This window comes from Loxodonta africana, chromosome 10 (genome assembly GCF_030014295.1).
Source record: "Loxodonta africana isolate mLoxAfr1 chromosome 10, mLoxAfr1.hap2, whole genome shotgun sequence".
Lineage (NCBI taxonomy): Eukaryota > Metazoa > Chordata > Mammalia > Proboscidea > Elephantidae > Loxodonta > Loxodonta africana.
Genome location: NC_087351.1, coordinates 64,965,723 through 64,990,924, shown reverse-complemented (window position 1 = coordinate 64,990,924; position 25,202 = coordinate 64,965,723). Strand labels below are relative to the sequence as shown.

Here is a 25,202-nt window from a genome sequence, read left to right as displayed (position 1 = left end):
AGTTCCCATCATAATTTCTGATCTTTAGTAAGACACTGAAGATGTGATTATGTATATGGTCTCTGTCTTTACATATGCCAAGGACTACCGGGGTATTTTTTTACCGTGTTTAAAAAAAAGGGAGGGAGGATTCTCATCCTGTTAACACTAAAGAACAGAATAAGGATTAGTGAATAGAAAATATGGGAAGAAATATGCTTATTTGTTTACTATCTTGAAGAACTTTGTAGTAACTAGAGCTGCCTAAAAAATAGAATTGGCCACTTTAGAATGGATAACTCATTGGAAAAGATACTAAGCAGCCACTTATCGGGGTGATACTAGAAGGACTTCTACCTTCATAGCAATTTGAATTAGATCAACTCTGAGGTTCCTTTAAACTCAGATTCTGAGGGGGAGGACACTAATTAATGATTATGCTAATAATTACTAAAAAGCCATGGTTTGGGAAAAAGGTTTGGTTATGGATCAGTACTTCTCAGGTCACACTTTCTGAGGATGAGTTAAAAAAAAATCCTATCAAGAGATTATCAGAGAGCCTTTGGCCCTTTGTTGTTGTTAAGTGCCATCCAGTCGGTTCTGACACATACATAGCTCCCCTGTGTACAACAGGACAAAGTGCTACCCAGTCCTGTGCCATCCTCACAGTTGTTGCTATGGTTGAGCCCAGTGTTTGCACCCACAGTGCCATTCCATCTCGTTGAGGGTCTTCCTCTTTTTCACGGACCCTCTGCCAAGCGTGAAGTCCTTTTCCAGGGACTAGTCCCTCCTAATAACATGCCCAAAGTACGTGGGATGAAATCTGGCCTTCCTCACTTCTAAGGTGCTGTGCTTCTTCCAAGATAGATTTGTTCATTCTTGTGGCAGTCTATGGTGTATTCAGTATTCTTCACCAACACCGTAATTCAAGTGCATCAATTCTTATTCAGTCTTCCTTATTCACTGTCCAGCTTTTGCATGCATACGAGGCAATTGAAATACCACGGATTGGGTCAGGTGCATCTTAGTCCTCAAAGTGACATCTTTGCTTTTGAACACTTCAGAAAGGTCTTTTGCAGCCTATTTGCCCAGTGCAGTACTTTGATTTCTTGACCGCTGCTTCCATGGGCATTGATTATGGATCCAAGTAAAATGAAATCCTTGGCAACTTCAATCTTTTCTCCATTTATCATGATGCTCCTTATTGGTCCAATTGTGAGGATTTTTATTTTCTTTATGTTGAGATGTAATCCATACGCAAAACTTTAATCTTTGATCTTCATCAGTAAGTCCTTCAAGCCCTGTTTGCTTTCCACAAGTCCAAGTTGTGTCATCTGCATATTGCAGGTTGTTAATGAGTTTTCCTCCGATCCTGATGCCATATTCTTCTTCATATTGTCCAGCTTCTCAAATTATTTGCTCGGCATACAGATTGAATTTAAGTATAGTGAAAGAATATGACCCTGACACACACTTTTTCTGATTTTAAACCACGCTGTCCCTTACTCTGTTTGAACAATTAAGTGTTCTGGAATTCCCAGGCGTATCTGTAGGATATATACCTAGGAGCAGGATTGCTGGATCATAAGGCTTTACTATTTCTAGCTTTTTGAGGAAGCGCCATACCGTTTTCCGTAGTGATTGTACCATTTTACAGTCCCACCAGCAATGTATAAGAGTTTCAGTTCCCCAACAACCTCACCAGCATTTGTTGTTTTCTGTTTTTTTGATCACTACCATTTTTGCAGTTTCTCATTATAGTTTTGATTTGCATCTCTCTAGTGGCTAATGATTGTGAGCATCTTTCATGTATTTGTTGGCTGCCTGAATGTCCTCTTTGATAAAATATCTGTTCATGACCTTTGCCCATTCTTGATTGAATTGTTCATCTTTGTGTTGTTGAAGTTTTCTATATATTTTAGAGATTAGACCCTTATCAGTTATGTCATTGCCAAAGATTTTTTTCCCAATCTGTAGGTTCCCTTTTTACTCTCTTGATACAGTCTTTTGATGAGCATAAGTATTTAATTTTTAGGAAGTCGTAGTTATCTAATTTATCTTCTGTTGTTTGTGCATTTTAGTTTTGTTCGATAGGCTATTTATACCGAAAACTAGGTATCCTAGTTTTGACCCTATGTTATTTTCCAGGAACTTTATAGTTTTAGCTTTAACATTTAGGTTTAGGTTAGCATTATGATCAGAGAAGATGCTTTGTATTATTTTGTTGTTTTTTAATTTATTGAGGCTTGCTTTGTGGCCTAAAATATGATCTGTTCTGTAGAATGATCCATGTGCATTGGAGAAGAACGTGCTGGGTTGTGTATTTGTCTATGAGGTCAAGTTGGTCATGTGTTATTTAGATCTTCTGTATCTTTGTTGAGTTTCTTTCTAGTTCTGTCCATCGAAAGTGGTGTGTTAAAGTCTCCTCCTGTTATTGTAGAACTGTTTCTCTTTTCAATTCTGTTGGAATTTATATATTTTGGAGCTCTGTCATTGGGTACATAAATATTTATTATGATTATATCCTCTTCATGCATTGACCCTTTAATCATTGTATGATGCCCTTCTTTGTATCTTATAGTGGATTTTGACTTAAAGTCTATTTTATCAGAGATAATTGTTGCCACTCCTGCTCTCTTTTGGTTACTGTTTGCTTTATATATTTTTTCCATTCTTTGATTTTTAGCTTATTTTTGTCTAAGGTGTGTCTCTTGTAGGCAACATACTGTTGGGTCATGTTTTTTTATCCATTCTGCCACTCTCTGTCTCTTGACTGGTACATTTAAACCATTTACAGTCATGTGATTATCAACAGGTATGAATTTACAGCTACCATTTTGCTAGGCTTTTATTTGTTTTGTTTTTTGATGGTGTTAACAGTTTCTTTGTTCCACTTAATTTTCTGTGCTGGGTTCTTTTTGTTTATGGATTTTCTTTTCATATCCTTCATTGTTGTTGATTTTGTGTTTACTGAGTCTTTTTGATTTTCTTCTGTATTTTGGTGAGTTTTAAACTTAGAAAGATAAAGTAAATTTCCAAATAACCACAAAGAAAATTTAAAAACCTTTTTTTAATTTTCTTTATGATTATTCTGAAATTTACTTTCATCTTCCTAAGTTTAAAACAGTCTGTTGTATCTTGATACCGCCTTGACTTTCTCTCCATATGGAAGTCCTATGTCTACAGCATTTATTCCCCTTTTTTGTTTTGAAGTTGTCATTGCTTACAGATTGACATCTCTGGTTCCCTGTTTTCAGTTTTATTTTTCTTTAGAGAACTCTTTATCTGGGTTGCCATCTGGGTGATAGTCATGTGTCTTAATCTCAGGTTGTTGTCTAATGTCATTGGTTCTCTGTCCGAAGGGCTCCCTTTAATATTTTTTGTAAGTTTGATCTGGTTTTTACAAATTCCTTTAATTTCTGTTTTTCTGGGAATGTCCTAGTTTTACCATCATATTTGAAAGACAGTTTTACTGGATATACGACTCTTAGTTAGCAGTTGTTTTCTTTCAAAGTTTTATATATGTCATATCATTGCCTTCTTGCCTGCATGGTTTCTGTCAAGAAATCAGCACTTAATCTTATTGGTGCACCTTTGTGGGTTATATTTTGCTTTTCACAACCTGCTCTCAGAATTTTTTATTTGTCTTTGGTTTCGGAAAGTTTGATTATGATATGTCTTGGTGTCTTTCTTTTGAGGTGACTATCCTGTGTGAGGTTGTTGAGCTTCTTGGATGGAAACTTTGTCTTTCATGATATTAGGGAAGTTTTCTTCCAGTAAATCTTCAAAAATTCAGTCCTCCTCTTCTGGAATTCCTATTATGTGTAAATTGTTCCTCTTGATAATGTCTCACATAACTCTAGGCTTATTTTACTTTTCTGCAGTCTTTTTTCTGATTGTTCCTCAAACAAATTAATATCAAGAGATCTGTCCTCTATTTCACTGTTTCTTTATTCTGTTGATTCAGTTCTACTTCTGTGTCCTTCCACTGAGTTATCTATTTCTGATATTTTATTGTTAATCTTCTGGATTTCTGGTTGTTTTTGTATGGTTTCTAATTATCTGTTTATTTGATATTTTGTTCTTGTATTGTTTTCCAGAATTCTTCTAGGATTTTATCTGTGTTTTCCTTGATCTCTTTGAGGATTCTATATATAAGTCTTTTGAATTCCTTATCAAGTAGTTCCATTACCATTTCTTCAAATAAAGGCTTTCTGCCTCTTTAATTTGCTCACTTGTTTGAATTATCTTATCCCGTTTCTTCATATGATTTGTTATTGTGTGCTGTCTCTGAGGCATTAAGGTGTTTATTTCTTTATTTATGTATTTCTTTACTGATTGTATGTATGTCTTGTGCTGATTTATTTTTTATTAATTTTGTTTGTTTTGATGTATCTGGAGCTTTGTTTCTTCTCTTTAGAATGTATTTCTTCTTTTATAATATTTTAATTGTTATTATTTTGTGATTCTGGTCTATGTGTGATTTTGGTGGTGTCTGTTGGCTGAGCGTGATTTCCTCTTATTAGTGGATATGGTAGGTCACACCCACGTGCAAGTCCTCTGTGGTTAGGCTGTATGTCTTCCCTTACTGGATTAAGTGGAAAGGGAGAGCAGGTTCTTTCCCTGATATTGGATGACAAGTCAGGGTCCTCAACAGCCCTTGTGGGACCATGGATTCTTTCCAGGTTGGTGCTAGTAGTTAGTGTGTTCTCTGGCAGTCAAAGCGGGATGTCTCTGTATCTGTTGTGAGGGAGTGCTACCCAGATGGACAGGGTAGGCCCGCTGTGCGTGCATGAATTGGCATCTTAGTAGGTGGTGGGGACCACGGAACAGATATTGTTGTTGGTGGGTAGTTCTGTCCTTATTTTCTGGCTCTGTCCTGCTCTGCGGTCACCAAGATCCCTAGGGGTCTCATCTGCCTTCCGGCACCTTCCCTCCTGAGACCCAGTTCATGTTCTGTTCACCTTGCTTCACTCTGCGTTTGTCTACTCGTTATGTCTGTCTCCTATTGGGGATTCTCTGAAGTTGCCTTCTGTGCTCCTCACCTGGAAACGCTGCTTGCTTTGTCTTAAGATGGCCACGCTGCAGCAGGCCAGCTGGCAGGATGCCTACGGTCTGTAAGTCATTGTTCACAGTTTTCTTTCAGTTTTCTCCTTCCCTTCGGTGTTTAATTCTTCATCCATCTATTTGCTGTTCTGGGTTCCCAGATTGTCATCTGTATCTGTTTCACTTGGTTTCTAGGCTCCTATTTTTTTTTTTTTTTTTTACTGTAGGACAATAGCATGGTGTGTGTGACGAAGCTGTCATCTTGGGCCGTCTTCCCTTATGTCTTCTTTTGATCCTTCCTGCATCATTCAATTTTTTATCCATAAAACCTGTGAAAACCAAACCTGTTGCCATTGACTCGATTCCACATCATAGCAGTCCTATAGGACAGAGTAGAACTTCCCCGTAGGGTTTCCAAGAAGCAGCCGATAGATTCAAACTGCTGACCTTTCAGTTAGCAGCCGAGCTCTTAACCATTGTGCAACCAGGGTTCCTTTTTTTTTTTTTGGCCCATAGAATCCTTTAGTATTGCAACTCAAGGCTTGAATTTTTTCTTCAGTTCGAGAAATGCTAAGCATACTCTTCCCTTTCGGTTTTCTAATTCCAGCTCTTTGCACATTTCATTATAATACTTTACTTTGTCTCCTCAAGCCGCCTTTCGAAATCTTCTGTTCAGCTCTTTTACGTCATCATTTCTTCCATTCGCTTTAGCTGTTCTGTGTTCAAGAGCTAGTTTCAGAGTCTCTTCTGAAATCCATTTTTTCTTTCTTTCCTGTCTTTTTTAATAACCTTTTGCTTTCATCATGTATGATGTCTTTGACATCATCCCACAACTCACCTGGTCTTGGATCATTAGTGTTTAGTATGTCAAATCTATTCTTGAGATGCTGTCTAAATTCAGGTGAGATATACTCAAGGTCATACTTTGACTCTCGTGGACTTGTTTTAATTTACTTTAGCTTCTACTTGAACTTGGCATATGAGCATTTGATGGTCCGTTTTGCATTTGGCCCCTGGCCTAGTTCTGGCTGATGATATTTTGTTCCACCATCTCTTTCCACAAATATAGTCAATTTGATTCCCGTGTATTCCATTCAGCGAGGTCCACATGTATAGTCGCTGTTTATGTTGTTGAAAAAAGGTATTTGCAGTGAAGAAGTCATTGGTCTTTCAAAATTCTGTCATGCTATCGCTGGCATCATTTCTGTCACCAAGGCCATATTTTCCAACTACTGATCCTTCTTTGTTTCTATTTTTGGTATTCCAGTCACCAGTAATTATCAATGCATCTTGATTGCATGTTTGATCAATTTCAGACTGCAAGAATTGATTTAAAAAAATCTTCAATTTCATCTTTGGCCTTAGTGGTTGGTGCATAAACTTGAATAATAGTATTAACTGCTGGTCTTCCTTTTAGGTGTATGGATATTATCACTGACAGCGTTATACTTCAGGATAGATCTTGAAATGTTCTTATTGACAGTAAATGCAACACTATTCCTCTTCAATTTGTCATTCCCGGAATAGTAGACCATATGATTGTCTGATTCAAAATGGTCAATACCAGTCCATTTCAGCTCACTAATGTCTAGGATATCAATCTTAATTTCATTTTTGACAACTTCCTATTTTCCTCAATTCAGACTTCATACATTCCATGTTCCAATTATTAACAGTTATTTGCAATTGTTTCTTATTTTGAGTCATGCCGCATAAGCAAATGAAGGTCTTGGAAGCTTTGCTCCATCCACACCGTTAAGGCAGACTCTGAGGAGGCAGCTCTTCCCTGGTTGTATTTTGAGTGCCTTCCAACCTCAGGGCTCATATTTTGGCACTTTAACTATGGCAGTATTCCACTGCTATTCATGAGGTTTATACTGGCCAATTTTTTCAGAAGTAAATTCAGACTGGAAGACTTCTTTCCAGTCTGTAAGCTCTGTTGCAGCCTGTCCACCATGGGTGACCCTGCTGGTATTTGAAATACCAGCGGCATAGCTTCTAGCATCGCAGCAACACGCAAGCCACCACAGTTCAACAAACTGGGAAGTTGTGGTTTGGCCCTTACCAAGCCTGCTGCCATCAAATTGACTCTGACTCAGAGTGACCCTTTAGGACAGAGTAGAACTGACCTATAGAATTTCCAAGGCTATAAATCTTTACGAAAACAGACTGTCACATCTTTCGCAGAGCCACTGGTGCCTTTGAACCACTGACCTTTTGGTTAGCAGTGGTTAGCAGCTGAGCACTTTAACTAGTGCTCCACCAGGCCTCCTGTGTTTGGCCCTTATTTCACTCTAAATAAAGAAACATAAGAGCTTCAAAGAGAGTTGTGCATTTTGTGTATATCCGAACTGTGTTTTCAATGAGTTTTAAAAATGAAAAGTTATAGAGAGAATAGTCATGGTCTCCGCTTGTCATTGTTATTTGAAAATTACTTAATTGGTGTATGTGACAAACTCTCTGAATTACTCTTTATCATTAAAATTTCTGGAAGCAGGTAGAAAGAAAAAGAATTAATTATAGTCCTCACCTATATTTTGTGTTTGGTTTCACCCTTGAAAATGCTGTGTTTTTACCTTGAGTTGATTTTCTTTGGAAATTTTAACCTATGAGCAGTGGCTATCAGAAACAAATTGTTTTGAAAAGCCAGGCTTTCTCTGTCTTAGGGATTTACCTTTGTAAATTTATCTCTGTGTGCTCACCAGACTAATGAAGGATTCAACTTAGTGAGAGACCCTTTCAATTTTTTTAATATGAAGTAGGTTAATCACTGTAGAAGTACTTATTCTTTTCTTACTTTTTTTTTAATTTCTAAATTTTAATTTGGAGAGTTGTTTAAAAAAAAAAAAAAGATTGAGTACCTTCTGCCAGAGTACTAAAGTATATACCTTTTGTGATTCTAGACTTACATGGTATGAGTCTTAAAATCAAGGAGGCCTTCAAAAGTAAAAACTGTTCAAAAAGGTTTTTAAAGGAACTTACTTTACCTAAGCACTAGCTTTGTCTTTACCTCCCTTACGGTAGATTGTAGATTAGGAAAGTTGCTAAATTTTAAGGATTAGTTGATAATCTTATCAAAAGCAAGTCCAAAACATTACATCTCCCCTTTAAACAAAGTCATGTAATTTCATGCCATACTGCGCACTCCTTAAACTATATTGACTAGAATTTTACTAAAAACCCATGCCGTCAAAGGTTTTTATGTGCTTTTGCCACTAAAGCAGTTGCTGAAGTGTGGTCCCCAGACCGGTCACATCAGCATCTTCCGGAAACATTAGAAATTCTCAGGCCCCACCCCCAACCAGACCTACTAAATCGAAAACTCTGGGATAGGGCCTTTTTTTACCAGTTGCCATCAAGTTTTTTTTATCAAGTTAATCCTAATGCAAGGCGACCCCATGTGTTTTCAGTGGCTGGTTTTTCAGAAGTAGATCACCAGGCCTTTCTGCCTAGGTGCCTCCAGGTAGACTCGAACCTGAGCACGTTTATTTGCAGCACCCAGGGATGAGATGAGGCCTAGCAATCTGTGTTTAGCAAGTCCTGCAGGTGATTCTTATGCATGCTAAATGTTACAGGACCCTTGCACTTAAGGGATGGGATTCTTTTGCTTTTCCTGGGGAAGAAAATAAAATGTTCAATAAATTTAAAACTTCTGAATTCGTCCCTAGATGAAAAGCAGCTTATCATCCTTCCACATGCTACTACCCTGTCTTATCCTTCTCTCCCTTCATTGGCTGAATACATTCACTGGCCACGATACATGGTTTCAGTAGCTTTAGACCTCAGTGTTGCATTACAGAGCTCTAAGATGTCAACATAGGGAGCATTATGCCTTTTTTCATGTCATTCCTAACCCTGCCATGAGGAGCTCAAATGATTTTCAGTTTATATCAGTAGGTTAAAAATGCTCAGTAAAAGCTAATGGAGTCTAGTTGTCTCTTTAGACAAAATAAATTAAAAACTGAAGCAATAGTTAACTAATTTGTATGTGAAAGAAGCAGCTGGCATAGTAAATAAATACTAAAATGAAAAAAGTGAATATCAAGTGTGAAATTTATAAATAGCAATAAGTAATGATAGCAAAAGGAAGGAATTGTTTTAAAACTCAAGACAGGGCTCTGTGGGTTTGAGGAACGAACCTTATTCTTACGCCTTTAATGGAATATTTCAGCAAAACCTGTTAAAGCTACATTTCAAAGAAACCAATTTTATAAATAAAATTACTAAGATCCAAAAAAACAAAACAAAACCCACTGCCGTCGAGTCGATTCTGACTCATAGTGACCCTGTAGGACAGAGCAGAACTGCCCCATAGAGTTTCCAAGGAGCCCCTGGCAGATTTGAACTGCTGACCTATTGGTTAGCAGCCGTAGCACTTAACCATAAGATACTCTCTTATTATTAAAACCTAAACTTAAAAAAAAAAAAAAACCAGCTTTCCAGTCATAGAAAACAACTTTTTTCTCATATCTATAATGCCAACTTGATGAGATTTTAGAATATCAAGTAGGTCAACATTAGGTTTTTTTTCAATCATACAATGGCCTTTCATTATTGTCGTAATACGTTATATAGATATAGAGATATGCATGTGTGATAGTACAATTGTTATCATTAAACATTCTTTTTCTAAAATTTACTATGGTTTAAAAACCAAAAGATAAAAAAATTTTGAGTTACATATAGGTAAGATGCAATGAAGAAGACATTTTCAGAACACACTGGAAATCTTACTGAAATATTCAATATTAACCTGTGAAACTGGTGGCTCATATAGGGCTGTGCAAGGATCTACATGGGTAATATCTGCCAGTATTCTTTTAGTGATGATTTGGATTATAATATATAAACTCATTCCCATCAAGCCCATTCTGACTCATAGCAACCCTATAAGACAGAGTAGAACTGCCCCATAGGGTTTCCAAGGCAGTAGTCCTTATGGAAGCAGACTGTACCTTTTTCTCCAGTGAAGTGGCTGGTGGGTTTGAACTACTGACCTTTTGGTTTAGCAGCTGAATGCCTAACCACTGTGCCACCAGGGCTCATTAATATTATGTATACCTTACTTCATTCTTGTGAGGTGTTAAGGCACGCAAGTTAATGTTAATAACCTAGGTATATTAGGTCAGTAATGTCTGTTTTTCTTTCTTAATGTATTTGAGTTTAGAAATAGTTTGTAGCAGTCAGTGATAACTCTAATATGATGTTTTCTTATTTCAAACAGCTAGTTAAAGGCCTTCAGCAAGAGCTGAATCGATTATATTCCCTTTTCTGTTCTCGGAATCCAGACTTTGAAGAAAAAGGGGGTAAAGTCTCAATAGTGTCACATTCCTTGGGATGTGTAATCACTTATGACATAATGACTGGCTGGAATCCAGTTAGACTCTATGAACAGTTGCTGCAGAAAGAAGAAGAGTTGCCTGATGAACAATGGATGAGCTATGAAAAACGACATCTTCTTGATGAGCTCTATATAACAAAACGACGGTAAGATATGCAGTGCTCTAAAAAGAATGAAAAATGTCCTCATGGACTTCTAAAGGGGAAACTTAAGATTTCCATGATAAAAAATACATATATTGTTCAGAGTGCAATAGAATACGCATCCAGTAATCCAGAAAGTATATGTTAATTTTCATGCTAATTACATGTGGTTTTCCTAAATCATAAAATAAATTATTTTGTCATCCTCCTTTTGTAGTTTTACTGATGTTTAGAGGTAGACCACTGCCTTTCTTATTACTCTAAAAATCATTTCAAAACCTTTTTTATTATTCTTGGCAAATATACTTGGTAGATTCTAAAATTATTGGGTCTTTTGGGGACTTGCTGGTACTCTTTAATTCTTTGCTACATTCCTATCTTCACCTATAGTTACGTACCCTGTCTTCTTTGTCCTATCAATGACACAAGTTCATCTGATCAATGCTAATAAAACAGTGAGAAACCACGTATTTTGATAGTTTTGGCATTATATTAAAAAAGCCAGTTAAATTTACTAAATTTTTTACTTTCAGGTAGCCTTGGTTTTGTTCTAGTCTTACAGAAGTTATTTAAGGACTTCATTTAGAATCTTAAGTTCCATAGGCTAGATAAATAAATTTTATAGTGTCAAAATAATTGCTAATTTTGAAAGAAAATGTCATGTTTTCATACTTGGCAAGCCTCAGCAGCATTTTAGATTTATAAAATCCAGTAAAACTTTTTCTTTAAATAGACTTAGGAAATGAACGGTACATTTCTTTTACTTAGTTCCATTGTTTATTTAATGTAAATACAAAAAATTGTGATGGGAGAAAAATTGAAATAACCCATGTGTCATCAGCAGGGAGGGTTGTAAATTATGGTTCATCCATATGATGGACAGTTACACAGCTTTTATAAAGATTGAAGACATAGAATTGTGTGTTTGGTATTAACCATTTGGTGTCTTTTTTTTAAAAGATGTGTAGATTTGTATATGCCTCACATTTTACTAAAGGATCCCCCAAAAAAGCTATGAGTAGGTTTTCTGAGAAGTAGGGATACTTTTAATAATTGTTTTATAAACTTTTATAGGCTTCCTATGCTACAGCAGGTACATTTATCAAATACTGTCAGTGGGGATTATTTATCTGAGAGATGGAATAATGGGTCATCATTTTCTTTATACTTTAGTGAACTAGTGAACATCTAATATTTCTTAAATTATAAATATGTGTGTATATATAATCTCATACCTCTTCGTAGGCTGAGGGAAATAGAAGAACGGCTGCATGGGTTGAAGGCATCATCTATGACACAAACACCTGCCTTAAAATTTAAGGTAAGAGAGTGATGAGATTCTTATTATTTATCTTAATTTTTTTTCTGAGCATCATTTGAAACACATCATTAGAATTCAAATGAAAACTTAATTATTATTCTTTCAAATTAATGTTTATTGAACACATGCTACATGTTGGATGCTACTAGTTTCTGAGTTCTACTGAGAAAAGACTGAACAAAACAGTACCCTAGTTCTCAGGATATATAACTCTATATAACTATGTGTGTTACTTTAACACAGTGTTATGGATACTATTTTCAGTTTACAGAATGAAAAGCAAGCTCTTCCTTTGGTTTACACAAGAGAGGAAGTTTTTAATATTGCCTGGAAAGGTTAACAAAGGAATGGCATTTTGTACTTGATTTCAGTAAGTTGAATATTGCTAAATGGAGAAAAGGAGAAATGCTACATATATATAGCATTTATGTATATAATAAATGGAGCAGCATAAACAAAGGCATGGAGGGATATAACATTATAGCACCTTCAAGAAGCACCAAATAATCTGGGCTAGTGAGAATAGAGAAATAGAGACACATCTAGAAAATATTTTGCATTTAGAATAACAGAACTTAGTGACCAACTCTCCCGTGTGTCTGTCAGTTTGTCATACTGTGGGGGCTTGCATGTTGCTGTGATGCTGGGAGCTATGCCACTGGTATTCAGATACCAGCAGGGTCACCCATGGAGGACAGGTTTCAGCTGAGCTTCCAGACTGAGACAGACTAGGAAAAAGGACCCGGCAGTCTACTTCTGAAAAGCATTAGCCAGTGAAAACCTTATGAATAGCAGCAGAACATTGTCTGATATAGTGCTAGAAGATGAGCCCCCCAGGTTGGAAGGCACTCAAAAGAAAACTGGGGAAGAGCTGCCTCCTCAAAGTAGAGTCGATCTTAATGACGTGGATGGAGTCAAGCTTTTGGGACCTTCATTTGCTGATGTGGCATGACTCAAAATGAGAAGAAACAGCTGCAAACATCCATTAATAATCGGAACCTGGAATGTACAAAGTGCGAATCTAGGAAAACTGGAAATCGTCAAAAATGAAACGGGACACAAAAACATTGATATCCTAGGCATTAGTGAGCTGAAATGGACTGGTATTGGCCATTTTGAATTGGACAATCGTATAGTCTACTATGCTGGGAATGACAACTCGAAGAGGAATGGTGTTGCATTCATCGTCAAAAAGAACATTTCAAGATCTATCCTTAAGTACAGTGCTGTCAGTGATAGGATGATATCCATACACCTACAAGGAAGACCAGTTAATACGACTATTATTCAAATTTATGCACCAACCACTAGGGCCAAAGATGAAGAAATAGAAGATTTTTATTAGCTGCTGCAGTCTGAAATTGATCGAACATGTAGTCAAGATGCATTGATAATTACTGGCAATTGGAATGTGAAAGTTGGAAACAAAGAAGAAGGATCAGTAGTTGGAAAATATGGCCTTGGTGATAGAAACAATGCCAGAGAGTGAATGATAGAATTTTGCAAGACCGACAACTTCTTCATCACAAATACCTTCTTTCACCAACATAAATGGCAACTGTACACATGGACCTCGCCAGAGGGAACACACAGAAATCAAATTGACTACATCTGTGGTAGGAGATGATGGAAAAGTTCAATATCATCAGTCAGAACAAGGCCAGGGGGCGGCTGTGGAACAGACCATCAATTGCTCATATGCAAGTTCAAGCTGAAACTGAAGAAAATCAGAGCAAGTCCACGAGAGCCAAAGTATGACCTTGAGTATATCCCACCTGAATCTAGAGACCATCTCAAGAATAGATTTGACGCATTGAACACTGGTGAGTGAAGACCAGACTAGTTGTGGAAAGACATCATCCATGAAGAAAGCAAGAGGCCACTGAAAAGACAGGAAAGAAAGAGAAGACCGAGATGGATGTCAGAGCAGACTCTAAACTTGCTCTCAAACATCAAGCAGCTAAAGCAAAAGGAAGAATTAATGAAGTAAAAGAACTGAAGATTTCAAAGGTTGTCTCAAGAAGATGAAGTATTATAATGACATGTGCAAAGAGCTGGAAATGGAAAACCAAAAGGGAAGAATGCGCTCGGCGTTTCTCAAGCTGAAAGAACTGAAGAAAAAATTCAAGCCCCGAGTTGCAATAGTGAAGGATTCTATGGGGAAAGTATTAAACGACACAGGAAGCATCAAAAGAAGATGGAAGGAATGCACAAAGTCATTATACCAAAAAGAATTAGTCAATGTTCAACCATTTCAAGAGGTGGCATATAATCAGGAACCGATGGTACTGAAGGAAGAAGTCCAAGCAGCTCTGAAGGCATTGGCAAAAAACAAGGCTTCAGGAATTGATGGAATATCAATTGAGATGTTTCAACAAACAGATGCAGTGCTGTAGGTGCTCACTCATCTATGCCAAGAAATATGGAAGACAGCTTCCTGGCCAACTGACTGGAAAAGATCCATATTTATGCCTATCCCCAAGAAAGGTGATCTAACCAAATTTGGAAATTATAGAACAATATCCTGAATATCACACGCAAGCAAAATTCTGCTGAAGCTCATTCAAAAACAGCTGCAGCAGTAGATCGACAGGGAACTGCCAGAAATTCAGGCCAGTTTCAGAAGAGGACTTGGAAGCAGGAATATCACTGCTGATGTCAGAGCGATCCTGGCTGAGAGCAGAGAATACCATAAGGATGTTTACCTGTGTTTTATTGACTATGCAAAGGCATTCGACTGTGTGGGTCATAACAAATTATGGATAACATTGCAAAGAATGGGAGTTCCAGAAGACTTAATTGTGCTCCTGAAGAACCTTTACATAGATCAAGAGGCAGTTGTTTGGACAGAACAAGGGGATACTCATTGGTTTATAGTCAGGAAAGGTGTGCCTCGGGTTGTATTCTTTCACCATACCTATTCAATCTGTATGCTGATCAAATAATACGAAAAGCTGGACTATATGAAGAAGAACGCGGCATCAGGATTGGAGAAAGACTCATTAATAACCTGCGTTATGCAGATGACACAACCTTGCTTGCTGAAAGTGAAGAGGACTTGAACCACTTACTGATGAAGATCAAAGACCACAGCCTTCAGTATGGATTGCACCTCAACATAAAGAAAACAAAAATCCTCACAAGTGGACCAATGAGCAACATCACGATAAATGGAGAAAAGATTGAAGTTAACAAGGATTTCATTTTGCTTGGATCCACAATCAACAGCCATGGAAGCAGCAGTCAAGAAATCAAAAGACGCATTGCACTGGGTAAATCTGCTGCAAAATAAATAAATAAAGTGTTGAAGAGCAAAGATGTCACCTTGAAGACTAAGGTGTAAGGCATGGTATTTTCAATCACGTCATATGCATGTAAAAGCTGGACAATGAATAAGGAAGACCGAAGAAGAATTGATGCCTTTGAATTGTGTTGGCGAAGAATATTGAATATACCATGGACTGCCAAAAGAACGAACAAATCTGTCTTAGAAGAAGTATAGCCAGAATGCTCCTTAGAGGCAAGGATGGCGAGACTGCGTCTTAAATACTTTGGACATGTTGTCAGGAGGGATCAGCCCCTGGAGAAGGACATCATGCTTGGCAGAGTACAGGGTCAGCGGAAAAGAGGAAGACCCTCAACAAGATGGATTGACACAGCGGCTACAACAATGAGCTCAAGCATAACAACGATTGTAAGGATGGCTCAGGACCGGGCAGTGTTTCGTTCTGTTGTGCATGGAGTTGCTATGAGTTGAAACCGACTCAACGGCACCTAACAACAACAACAACAAGTGACCAACTGGTTGTATGTGGTGAGAAAATTAAATGGAATTATAACTCCAGGGGTGGAAAGTTGGCATTTCAAGCAATGAGAAGTACATGACACAAGCACAAAGCAGAGGATGCACATGGTCAGTTTGGAGCAGAGCAAGCAAACCGGTTTGGCTAGAATATATAGGACTCAGGGCAGGGTAACTGGGGGGAGAGCAGAAATAGCTAGAAACAGGGAACTTCTGTTTGATTTTGAGCAGCTTTTTAGGTTGTTGAGTTTCAGAATAACTTTTTGAAAGCAGGGGCTTAAAAGGATAAAATCTGGCAGAGAGATGTCAACATTGACTAGACTAGTGAAAAGGATGCTGAATAGCTGAATAACAGTTAACTTGTTTACACTATTAAGTGTAAGATGTTATAAATTTAATACTCACTTCCTGTTGACTATATGCTCTCCTTGGAAACTCTGTAGGGCAGTTCTACTATGTCGTATAGGGTTGCTACGAGTAGGAATTGACTCAGTGACAATGGGTATATGCTAATGTCTAATGTGTTATATATTACTATTTCTTGAAATCTCTTTTATCATAAGAATTTAACATACAGGTTAAGAAGTAGTATGATGCAAATTTTTTTTTTTTGAACACTGAGAATTTTTCTACTGAATCTGTCCCCACGACTTATAAGCTTTTTTTTTTTTTTTCCTAAACTTATACATTTAACAGCCATGCAGTAAAGTTATACCATACATTAAAGAGCCATAAGAGATAAGGGCATGTTCTTTCAGATCATCGCAGCCTGGAATTTTAGATGCATTTCTATCACCATTACTATATATAATCAATGTTGAACTTACAGAATTGATCTGGTACAAAAAGTGAACCCTTCTATTTTACGTTTTGGATTTTATTACTGGTGAGTTAGGAATGATCTGTTAAGTATATTAAAACCCAGTGCCCGGTGCCTATTAGGACCTAAAAATCCAATATCACATCACTACAGCTTATGCCCTATAATTCTGTATTCTTCTGATACATAGTCAGGTATAGTTTAATATAGGGTTTTTTAAGTGTTATTTAATTAGAGAAAAAATTTAAAAAGGAATATCTGATGAATTGACAAATTAATATTTAGGACTCCAGGGTTCTAAAAGGAACAAAAGTCTTTCCATGCCTGTTAACCAACAGATGGGCTTATGTGCAGAGTACAGGTGTTAGATCTGTCACAGTTGACCCTTTAACTTAAAAAAGAGAGAGAGAGAGAAATGTTGACAAACAATGATCTGGAGAATAGAAAACTTGCTTTCTGATCATGAGACTTTGCCACTAACTGGTTATAGAACGTTAGCCAAATCATTTAACATTTCTGAACTCATATGTTTACTCATCTCTGAGCAAGAGGGTTAGGCTAAATGTTTAAAGATCTTTTACCTTTGAAAGTCTTCAGATTTAGATATCACTAAAGCAGTCATTAGCCTTTTCTGAGACTGAATAATTTCCTTGTGTATTCATCAAACTGCAGTCCTATCATCATAAACAAAAGAAGGAAAGTTGTTTATTCCATGGGTTTAACAATTTAACATACATTTTTAGAGTACCTGGCCAATGCATAAAGCATTTTCGTAGGTAGGGAGGGAGGGAGAGAGAGAGGATGTGTGTGCATTCTCACACATATGTGTGTAGCAAGCAGAAATAATTTACATAGCTTTCTCCTCTAAACTATTTCAGTATCTTTCTCTAGCCTCTATTCTTTCCTGCCATATGCCTTTCAGAAATCTGTGATTTCATCTGTGCCCTTACCTGTTATTCCAAAATCAAGCTAAAACAATTTACGTAGCTTTTTCCCCATCTCAGCTATTTCTGTATCTTTTTCTATCCTGTATTCTTTCTTCTCTTTACAGATTTCAGAAATCTGTGCTTTGATCTGTGCCCTTATCTGTTTTTCCAAATGCTTTTTCTTATATTTTTGTTTTTTTTTAACATCAATTCATTTTCTTCAGTCTTCAAAGATGTTGAAGTCACCTAATCCTTACCCCCCGCAAAAAAATTTTTTTTCCTCAAACCTTCTTTAACATAAAGGGTACCATCTCAAAATGGAAAAAACAAAAACGTATACTCATTTTGAAAAAAGGAAAAAATGACTCCGGGGACATTGTGGGGAAGGGATTTAAAGGTATACAAAATAGGATGTAAGACTACACACTTATTAGAATAGCTAAAATCCAAAACACTGGCACCCCCAGATACTGGTGAGGTTGTGAGAGCAGCAGGAACTCTCATTCATTACTGGTAGGAATGCCAAATTGTATAGCCACTTTGGGAGACATTCTGGCAGTTTTTTACAAGACTAAACATAGGCTTACCATATAATCCAGCAACCACGCTCCTAGGTTATTTACCCAAACAAGTTGAGAACATATGTCGACATAAAAATCTGCACACGAATGTTTATAGCAGGTTTATTCATAATTTCCAAAAATGGGAAGCAACCAACATGTCCTCGAATAAGTAAATGAAATAAACTGTGGTACATCCATTACAATGGAGTATTGTTGAGCTATAAAAAGAAATGAGCTAGCAAGCTACAAAAATACATAAAAAGAAAAATACATGGAGGAACCTTAAATGCATAAAGCTGAGTGAAAGAAGCCAGTCTGAAAAAGCTACATACTGCATGATTTCAACTATGTGACATTCTGGGAAAAAAAAAAAAAAACAGTAAAAAGATAAGTGATTGCCAGGGATTCAGGGAAGGGTTGCCGTTGACGTCCATGATAAAAATACTATCCAGGTCCTCTTTCTCCTTTTAATCTCTTGTAGCTCTACATCCTTCACCTGTTTTTTAAATGATGAAACATCCTTCATAGCTCTATCTAAAATTATCCTCTTACTCTCCTAGGTAATCTCACCCATTCTCTTGGTTTTACATGTCACTTCTATGATGGTGACATGTGGACTTAGATGGTGACACGTCCAATTCTATATCTTTTGACCTAAATTTTCAGCTACATATTAAATGTTAAAACTCAGTGTGAGCAAAACAAGATTTACCTAGAGTTTCCTGTTAGAAGTAATGGAACCACTGCCCTTCTAGTCAGCTAGGCACAAATCTTATGAATTGTTTCTGATGCATTCGTCATCTCCACCTCCATTCAATCATGTTGGTTCTACCCTATCCTTTCACATTTTTATTTCTTTTTTTTTTTTTATGATTAGGATTTATTTATTTATTTATTTTTATAATAACTTTTATTAAGCTTCAAGTGAACGTTTACAAATCCAATCAGTCTGTCACATATAAGTTTACATACATCTCACTCCCTACTCCCACTTACTCACCCCGTCTTGAGTCAGCCCTTTCAGTCTCTCCTTTCTTGACAATTTTGCCGGCTACCCTCTCTCTCTATCCTCCCATCCCCCCTCCAGACAAGAGTTGCCAACACAATCTCAAGTGTCCACCTGATATAATTAGCTCACTCTTCATCAGCATCTCTCTCCCACCCGCTGACCAGTCCCTTTCATTTCTGATGAGTTGTCTTCGGGGATGGTTCCTGTCCTGTGTCAACTGAAGGTCTGGGGAGCATGGCCGCCGGGATTCCTCCAGTCTCAGTCAGACCATTAAGTTTGGTCTTCTTATGAGAATTTGGGGTCTGCATCCCACTGATCTCCTGCTCCCTCAGGGGTCCTCTGCTGAGCTCCCTGTCAGGGCAGTCATCAATTGTGGCCGGGCACCAACTAGTTCTTCTGGTCTCAGGATGATGTAGGTCTCTGGTTCATGCGGCCCTTTCTGTCTCTTGGGCTCTTAGTTGTCATGTGGGCTTGGTGTTCTTCATTTTTCTTTGCTCCAGGTGGGTTGAGACCAATTGTTGCATCTTAGATGGCTGCTTGTTAGCATTTAAGACCCCAGACGCCACATTTCAAAGTGGGATGCAGAATGATTTCATAATAGAATTATTTTGCCAATTGACTTAGAAGTCCCCGCAAACCATGCTCCCCAGACCCCCGCGCTTGCTCCGCTGACCTTTGAAGCATTCATTTTATCCCGGAAACTTCTTTGCTTTTGGTCCAGTCCAATTGAGCTGACCTTCCATGTATTGAGTGTTGTCTTTCCCTTCACCTAAAGCAGTTCTTATCTACTGATTAATCAATAAAAAAACCCTCTCCCACCCTCCCTCCCTCCCCCCCTAGTAACCACAAAAGTATGTGTTCTTCTCAGGTTTACTGTTTCTCAAGATCTTATAATAGTGGTCTTATACAATATTTGTCCTTTTGCCTCTGACTAATTTCGCTCAGCATAATGCCTTCCAGGTTCCTCCATGTTATGAAATGTTTCAGAGACTCGTCACTGTTCTTTATCGATGCATAGTATTCCATTGTGTGAATATACCACAATTTATTTACCCATTCATCCGTTGATGGACACCTTGGTTGCTTCCAACTTTTTGCTATTGTAAACAGAGCTGCAATAAACATGGGTGTGCATATATCTGTTTGTATGAAGGCTCTTGTATCTCTAGGGTATATTCCTAGGAGTGGGATTTCTGGGTTGTATGGTAGTTCTATTTCTAACTGTTTAAGATAACGCCAGATAGATTTCCAAAGTGGTTGTACCATTTTACATTCCCACCAGCAGTGTATGAGAGTTCCAATCTCTCCGCAGCCTCTCCAACATTTATTATTTTGTGTTTTTTGGATTAATGCCAGCCTTGCTGGTGTGAGATGGAATCTCATCGTAGTTTTAATTTGCATTTCTCTAATGGCTAATGATCGAGAGCATTTTCTCATGTATCTGTTGGCTGCCTGAATATCTTCTTTAGAGAAATGTGTGTTCATATCCTTTGCCCACTTCTTGATTGGGTTGTTTGTCTTTTTGTGGTTGAGTTTTGACAGAATCATGTAGATTTTAGAGATCAGGCGCTGGTCGGAGATGTCATAGCTGAAAATTCTTTCCCAATCTGTAGGTGGTCTTTTTACTCTTTTGGTGAAGTCTTTAGATGAGCATAGGTGTTTGATTTTTAGGAGCTCCCAGTTATCGGGTTTCTCTTCATCATTTTTGGTAATGTTTTGTATTCTGTTTATACCTTGTATTAGGGCTCCTAGGGTTGTCCCAATTTTTTCTTCCATGATCTTTATCGTTTTAGTCTTTATGTTTAGGTCTTTGATCCACTTGGAGTTAGTTTTTGTGCATGGTGTGAGGTATGGGTCCTGTTTCATTTTTTCGCAAATGGATATCCAGTTATGCCAGCACCATTTGTTAAAAAGGCTGTCTTTTCCCCAGTTAATTGACACAGGTCCTTTGTCAAATATCAGCTGCTCATACGTGGATGGATCTATGTCTGGGTTCTCAATTCTGTTCCATTGGTCTATGTGTCTGTTGTTGTACCAATACCAGGCTGTTTTGACTACTGTGGCTGTATAATAGGTTCTGAAGTCAGGTAAGGTGAGGCCTCCCACTTTCTTCTTCTTTTTCAGTAGTGCTTTGCTTATCCGGGGCTTCTTTCCCTTCCATATGAAATTGGTGATTTGTTTCTCTATCCCCTTAAAATATGACATTGGAATTTGGATCGGAAGTGCGTTAAATGTATAGATGGCTTTTGGTAGAATAGACATTTTTACTATGTTAAGTCTTCCTATCCATGAGCAAGGTATGTTTTTCCACTTAAGTATGTCCTTTTGAATTTCTTGTAGTAGAGCTTTGTAGTTTTCTTTGTATAGGTCTTTTACATCCTTGGTAAGATTTATTCCTAAGTATCTTATCTTCTTGGGGGCTACTGTGAATGGTATTGATTTGGTTATTTCCTCTTCGGTGTTCTTTTTGTTGATGTAGAGGAATCCAAGTGATTTTTGTATGTTTATTTTATAACCTGAGACTCTGCCAAACTCTTCTATTAGTTTCAGTAGTTTTCTGGAGGATTCCTTAGGGTTTTCTGTGTATATAATCATGTCATCTGCAAATAGTGATAACTTTACTTCTTCCTTGCCAATCCGGATACCTTTTATTTCTTTGTCTAGCCTGATTGCCCTGGCTAAGACTTCCAACACGATGTTGAATAAGAGTGGTGATAAAGGGCATCCTTGTCTGGTTCCCGTTCTCAAGGGAAATGCTTTCAGGTTCTCTCCATTTAGAGTGATATTGGCTGTTGGCTTTGCATAGATGCCCTTTATTATGTTGAGGAATTTTCCTTCAATTCCTATTTTGGTAAGAGTTTTTATCATGAATGGGTGTTGGACTTTGTCAAATGCCTTTTCTGCATCAATTGATAAGATCATGTGGTTTTTGTCTTTTGTTTTATTTATGTGGTGGATTACATTAATGGTTTTTCTGATATTAAACCAGCCTTGCATACCTGGTATAAATCCCACTTGATCAGGGTGAATTATTTTTTTGATGTGTCGTTGGATTCTATTGGCTAGAATTTTGTTGAGGATTTTTGCATCAATGTTCATGAGGGATATAGGTCTATAATTTTCTTTTTTTGTAATGTCTTTACCTGGTTTTGGTATCAGGGAGATGGTGGCTTCATAGAATGAGTTGGGTAGTATTCCGTCATTTTCTATGCTTTGGAATACCTTTAGTAGTAGTGGTGTTAACTCTTCTCTGAAAATTTGGTAGAACTCTGCAGTGAAGCCGTCCGGGCCAGGACTTTTTTTTGTTGGGAGTTTTTTGATTACCGTTTCAATCTCTTTTTTTGTTATGGGTCTATTTAGTTGTTCTACTTCTGAATGTGTTAGTTTAGGTAGGCAGTGTTTTTCCAGGAATTCATCCATTTCTTCTAGGTTTTCAAATTTGTTAGAGTACAATTTTTCATAATAATCTGATATGATTCTTTTAATTTCATTTGGTTCTGTTGTGATGTGGTCCTTCTCATTTCTTATTCGGGTTATTTGTTTCCTTTCCTGTATTTCTTTAGTCAGTCTAGCCAATGGTTTATCAATTTTGTTAATTTTTTCAAAGAACCAGCTTTTGGCTTTGTTAATTCTTTCGATTGTTTTTCTGTTCTCTAATTCATTTAGTTCAGCTCTAATTTTTATTATTTGTTTTCTTCTGGAGCCTGATGGATTCTTTTGTTGCTCACTTTCTATTTGTTCAAGTTGTAGGGACAGTTCTCTGATTTTGGCTCTTTCTTCTTTTTGTATGTGTGCATTTATTGATATAAATTGGCCTCTGAGCACTGCTTTTGCTGTGTCCCAGAGGTTTTGATAGGAAGTATTTTCATTCTCGTTGCTTTCTATGAATTTCCTTATTCCCTCCTTGATGTCTTCTATAACCCAGTCTTTTTTCAGGAGGGTATTGTTCATTTTCCAAGTATTTGATTTCTTTTCCCTCGTTTTTCTGTTATTGATCTCTAGTTTTATTGCCTTGTGGTCTGAGAAGATGCTTTGTAATATTTCGATGTTTTGGACTCTGCAAAGGTTTGTTTTATGACCTAATATGTGGTCTATTCTAGAGAATGTTCCATGTGCGCTGGAAAAAAAAGTATATTTTGCAGCAGTTGGGTGGAGAGTTCTGTATAAGTCAATGAGGTCAAGTTGGTTGATTGTTGTAATTAGATCTTCCGTGTCTCTGTTGAGCTTCTTACTGGATGTCCTGTCCTTCTCCGAAAGTGGTGTGTTGAAGTCTCCTACTATAATTGTGGAGGTATCTATCTCGCTTTTCAGTTCTGTTAAAATTTGATTTATGTATCTTGCAGCCCTGTCATTGGGTGCGTAAATATTTAATATGGTTATGTCTTCCTGATCAATTGTCCCTTTTATCATTATATAGTGTCCTTCTTTATCCTTTGTGGTGGATTTAAGTCTAAAGTCTATTTTGTCAGAAATTAATATTGCTATTCCTCTTCTTTTTTGCTTATTGTTTGCTTGATATACTTTTTTCCATCCTTTGAGTTTTAGTTTGTTTGTGTCTCTAAGTCTAAGGTGTGTCTCTTGTAGGCAGCATATAGATGGATCGTGTTTCTTTATCTAGTCTGTGACTCTCTGTCTCTTTATTGGTGCATTTAGTCTATTTACATTCAGGGTAATTATAGATAAATAAGTTTTTAGTGCTGTCATTTTGATGCCTTTTTATGTGTGTTGTTGACAATTTCATTTTTCCACACACTTTTTTGTGCTGAGGCGTTTTTCTTAGTAAATTGTGAGATCCTCATTTTCATAGTGTTTGACTTTATGTTAGTTGAGTCGTTACGTTTTTCTTGGTTTTTGTCTTGAGTTATAGAGTTGTTATGCCTTTTTGTGGTTACCTCATTATATACCCCTATTTTTCTAAGTAAAAACCTAACTTGTATTGTTCTATATCGCCTTGTATCACTCTCCATATGGCAGTTCAATGCCTCCTGTATTTAGTCCCTCTTTTTGATTATTGTGATCTTTTACCTATTGACTTCCATAATTCCCTGTTATGTGTATTTTTTTTTTTTAATTAATCTTAATTTGTTTGTTTTTGTGATTTCCCTATTTGAGTTGATATCAGGACGTTCTGTTTTGTGACCTTGTGTTGTGCTGATATCTGATATTATTGGTTCTGTGACCAAACAATATCCTTTAGTATTTCTTGTAGCTTTGGTTTGGTTTTTGCAAATTCTCTAAACTTGTGTTTGTCTGTAAATATCTTAATTTCGCCTTCATATTTCAGAGAGAGTTTTGCTGGATATATGATCCTTGGTTGGCAGTTTTTCTCCTTCAGTGTTCTGTATATGTCATCCCATTCCCTTCTTGCCTGCATGGTTTCTGCTGAGTAGTCAGAACATATTCTTATTGATTCTCCCTTGAAGGAAACCTTTCTTTTCTCCCTGGCTGCTTTTACAATTTTCTGTTTATCTTTGGTTTTGGTGAGTTTGATGATAATATGTCTTGGTGTTTTTCTTTTTGTATCAATCTTAAATGGGGTTCGATGAGCATCTTGGATAGATATCCTTTCGTCTTTCATGATGTCAGGGAAGTTTTCTGTCAGAAGTTCTTCAACTATTTTCTCTGTGTTTTCTGTCCCCCCTCCCTGTTCTGGGACTCCAATCACCCGCAGGTTATCCTTCTTGATAGAGTCCCACATAATTCTTAGGGTTTCTTCATTTTTTTTAATTCTTTTATCTGATTTTTTTTCAGCTATGTTGGTGTTGATTCCCTGGTCCTCCAGATGTCCCAGTCTGCATTCTAATTGCTCGAGTCTGCTCCTCTGACTTCCTAGTGTGTTGTCTAATTCTGTTATTTTATTGTTAATCTTTTGGATTTCTACATGTTGTCTCTCTATGGATTCTTGCAACTTATTAATTTTTCCACTATGTTCTTGAATAATCTTTTTGAGTTCTTCAACAGTTTTATCAGTGTGTTCCTTGGCTTTTTCTGCAGATATCCTAATTTCATTTGTGATATCATTAAGCATTCTGTAAATTAGTTTTTTATATTCTGTATCTGATAATTCCAAAATTGTATCTTCATTTGGGAAAGATTTTGAATCTTTTGTTTGGGGGGTTGGAGAAGCTGTCACGGTCTGCTTCTTTAAGTGGTTTGATATGGATTGTTGTCTCCGAGCCATCACTGGGAAACTAGTTTTTCCAGAAAATCCGCTAAAAAAAAACTGCAGTCAGATCCCTATCAGAGTTCTCC

The 25,202-nt window shown here is 37.2% G+C and overlaps 1 protein-coding gene across 8 annotated transcripts in view; it reads left to right on the top strand.

Annotated features, from left to right (window-relative positions):
* Positions 1-25,202, top strand: part of DDHD1 (DDHD domain containing 1) — a 105,496-nt gene that overhangs the window by 60,325 nt on the left and 19,969 nt on the right. For all 8 annotated transcript variants that reach the window (XM_023546172.2, XM_003408629.4, XM_023546168.2 and 5 more), the window contains 2 exons: positions 10,250-10,512; positions 11,755-11,830. In XM_023546172.2, the coding sequence (XP_023401940.1) occupies positions 10,250-10,512; positions 11,755-11,830 (339 nt within the window). The remainder of the gene's footprint in view (positions 1-10,249; positions 10,513-11,754; positions 11,831-25,202) is intronic.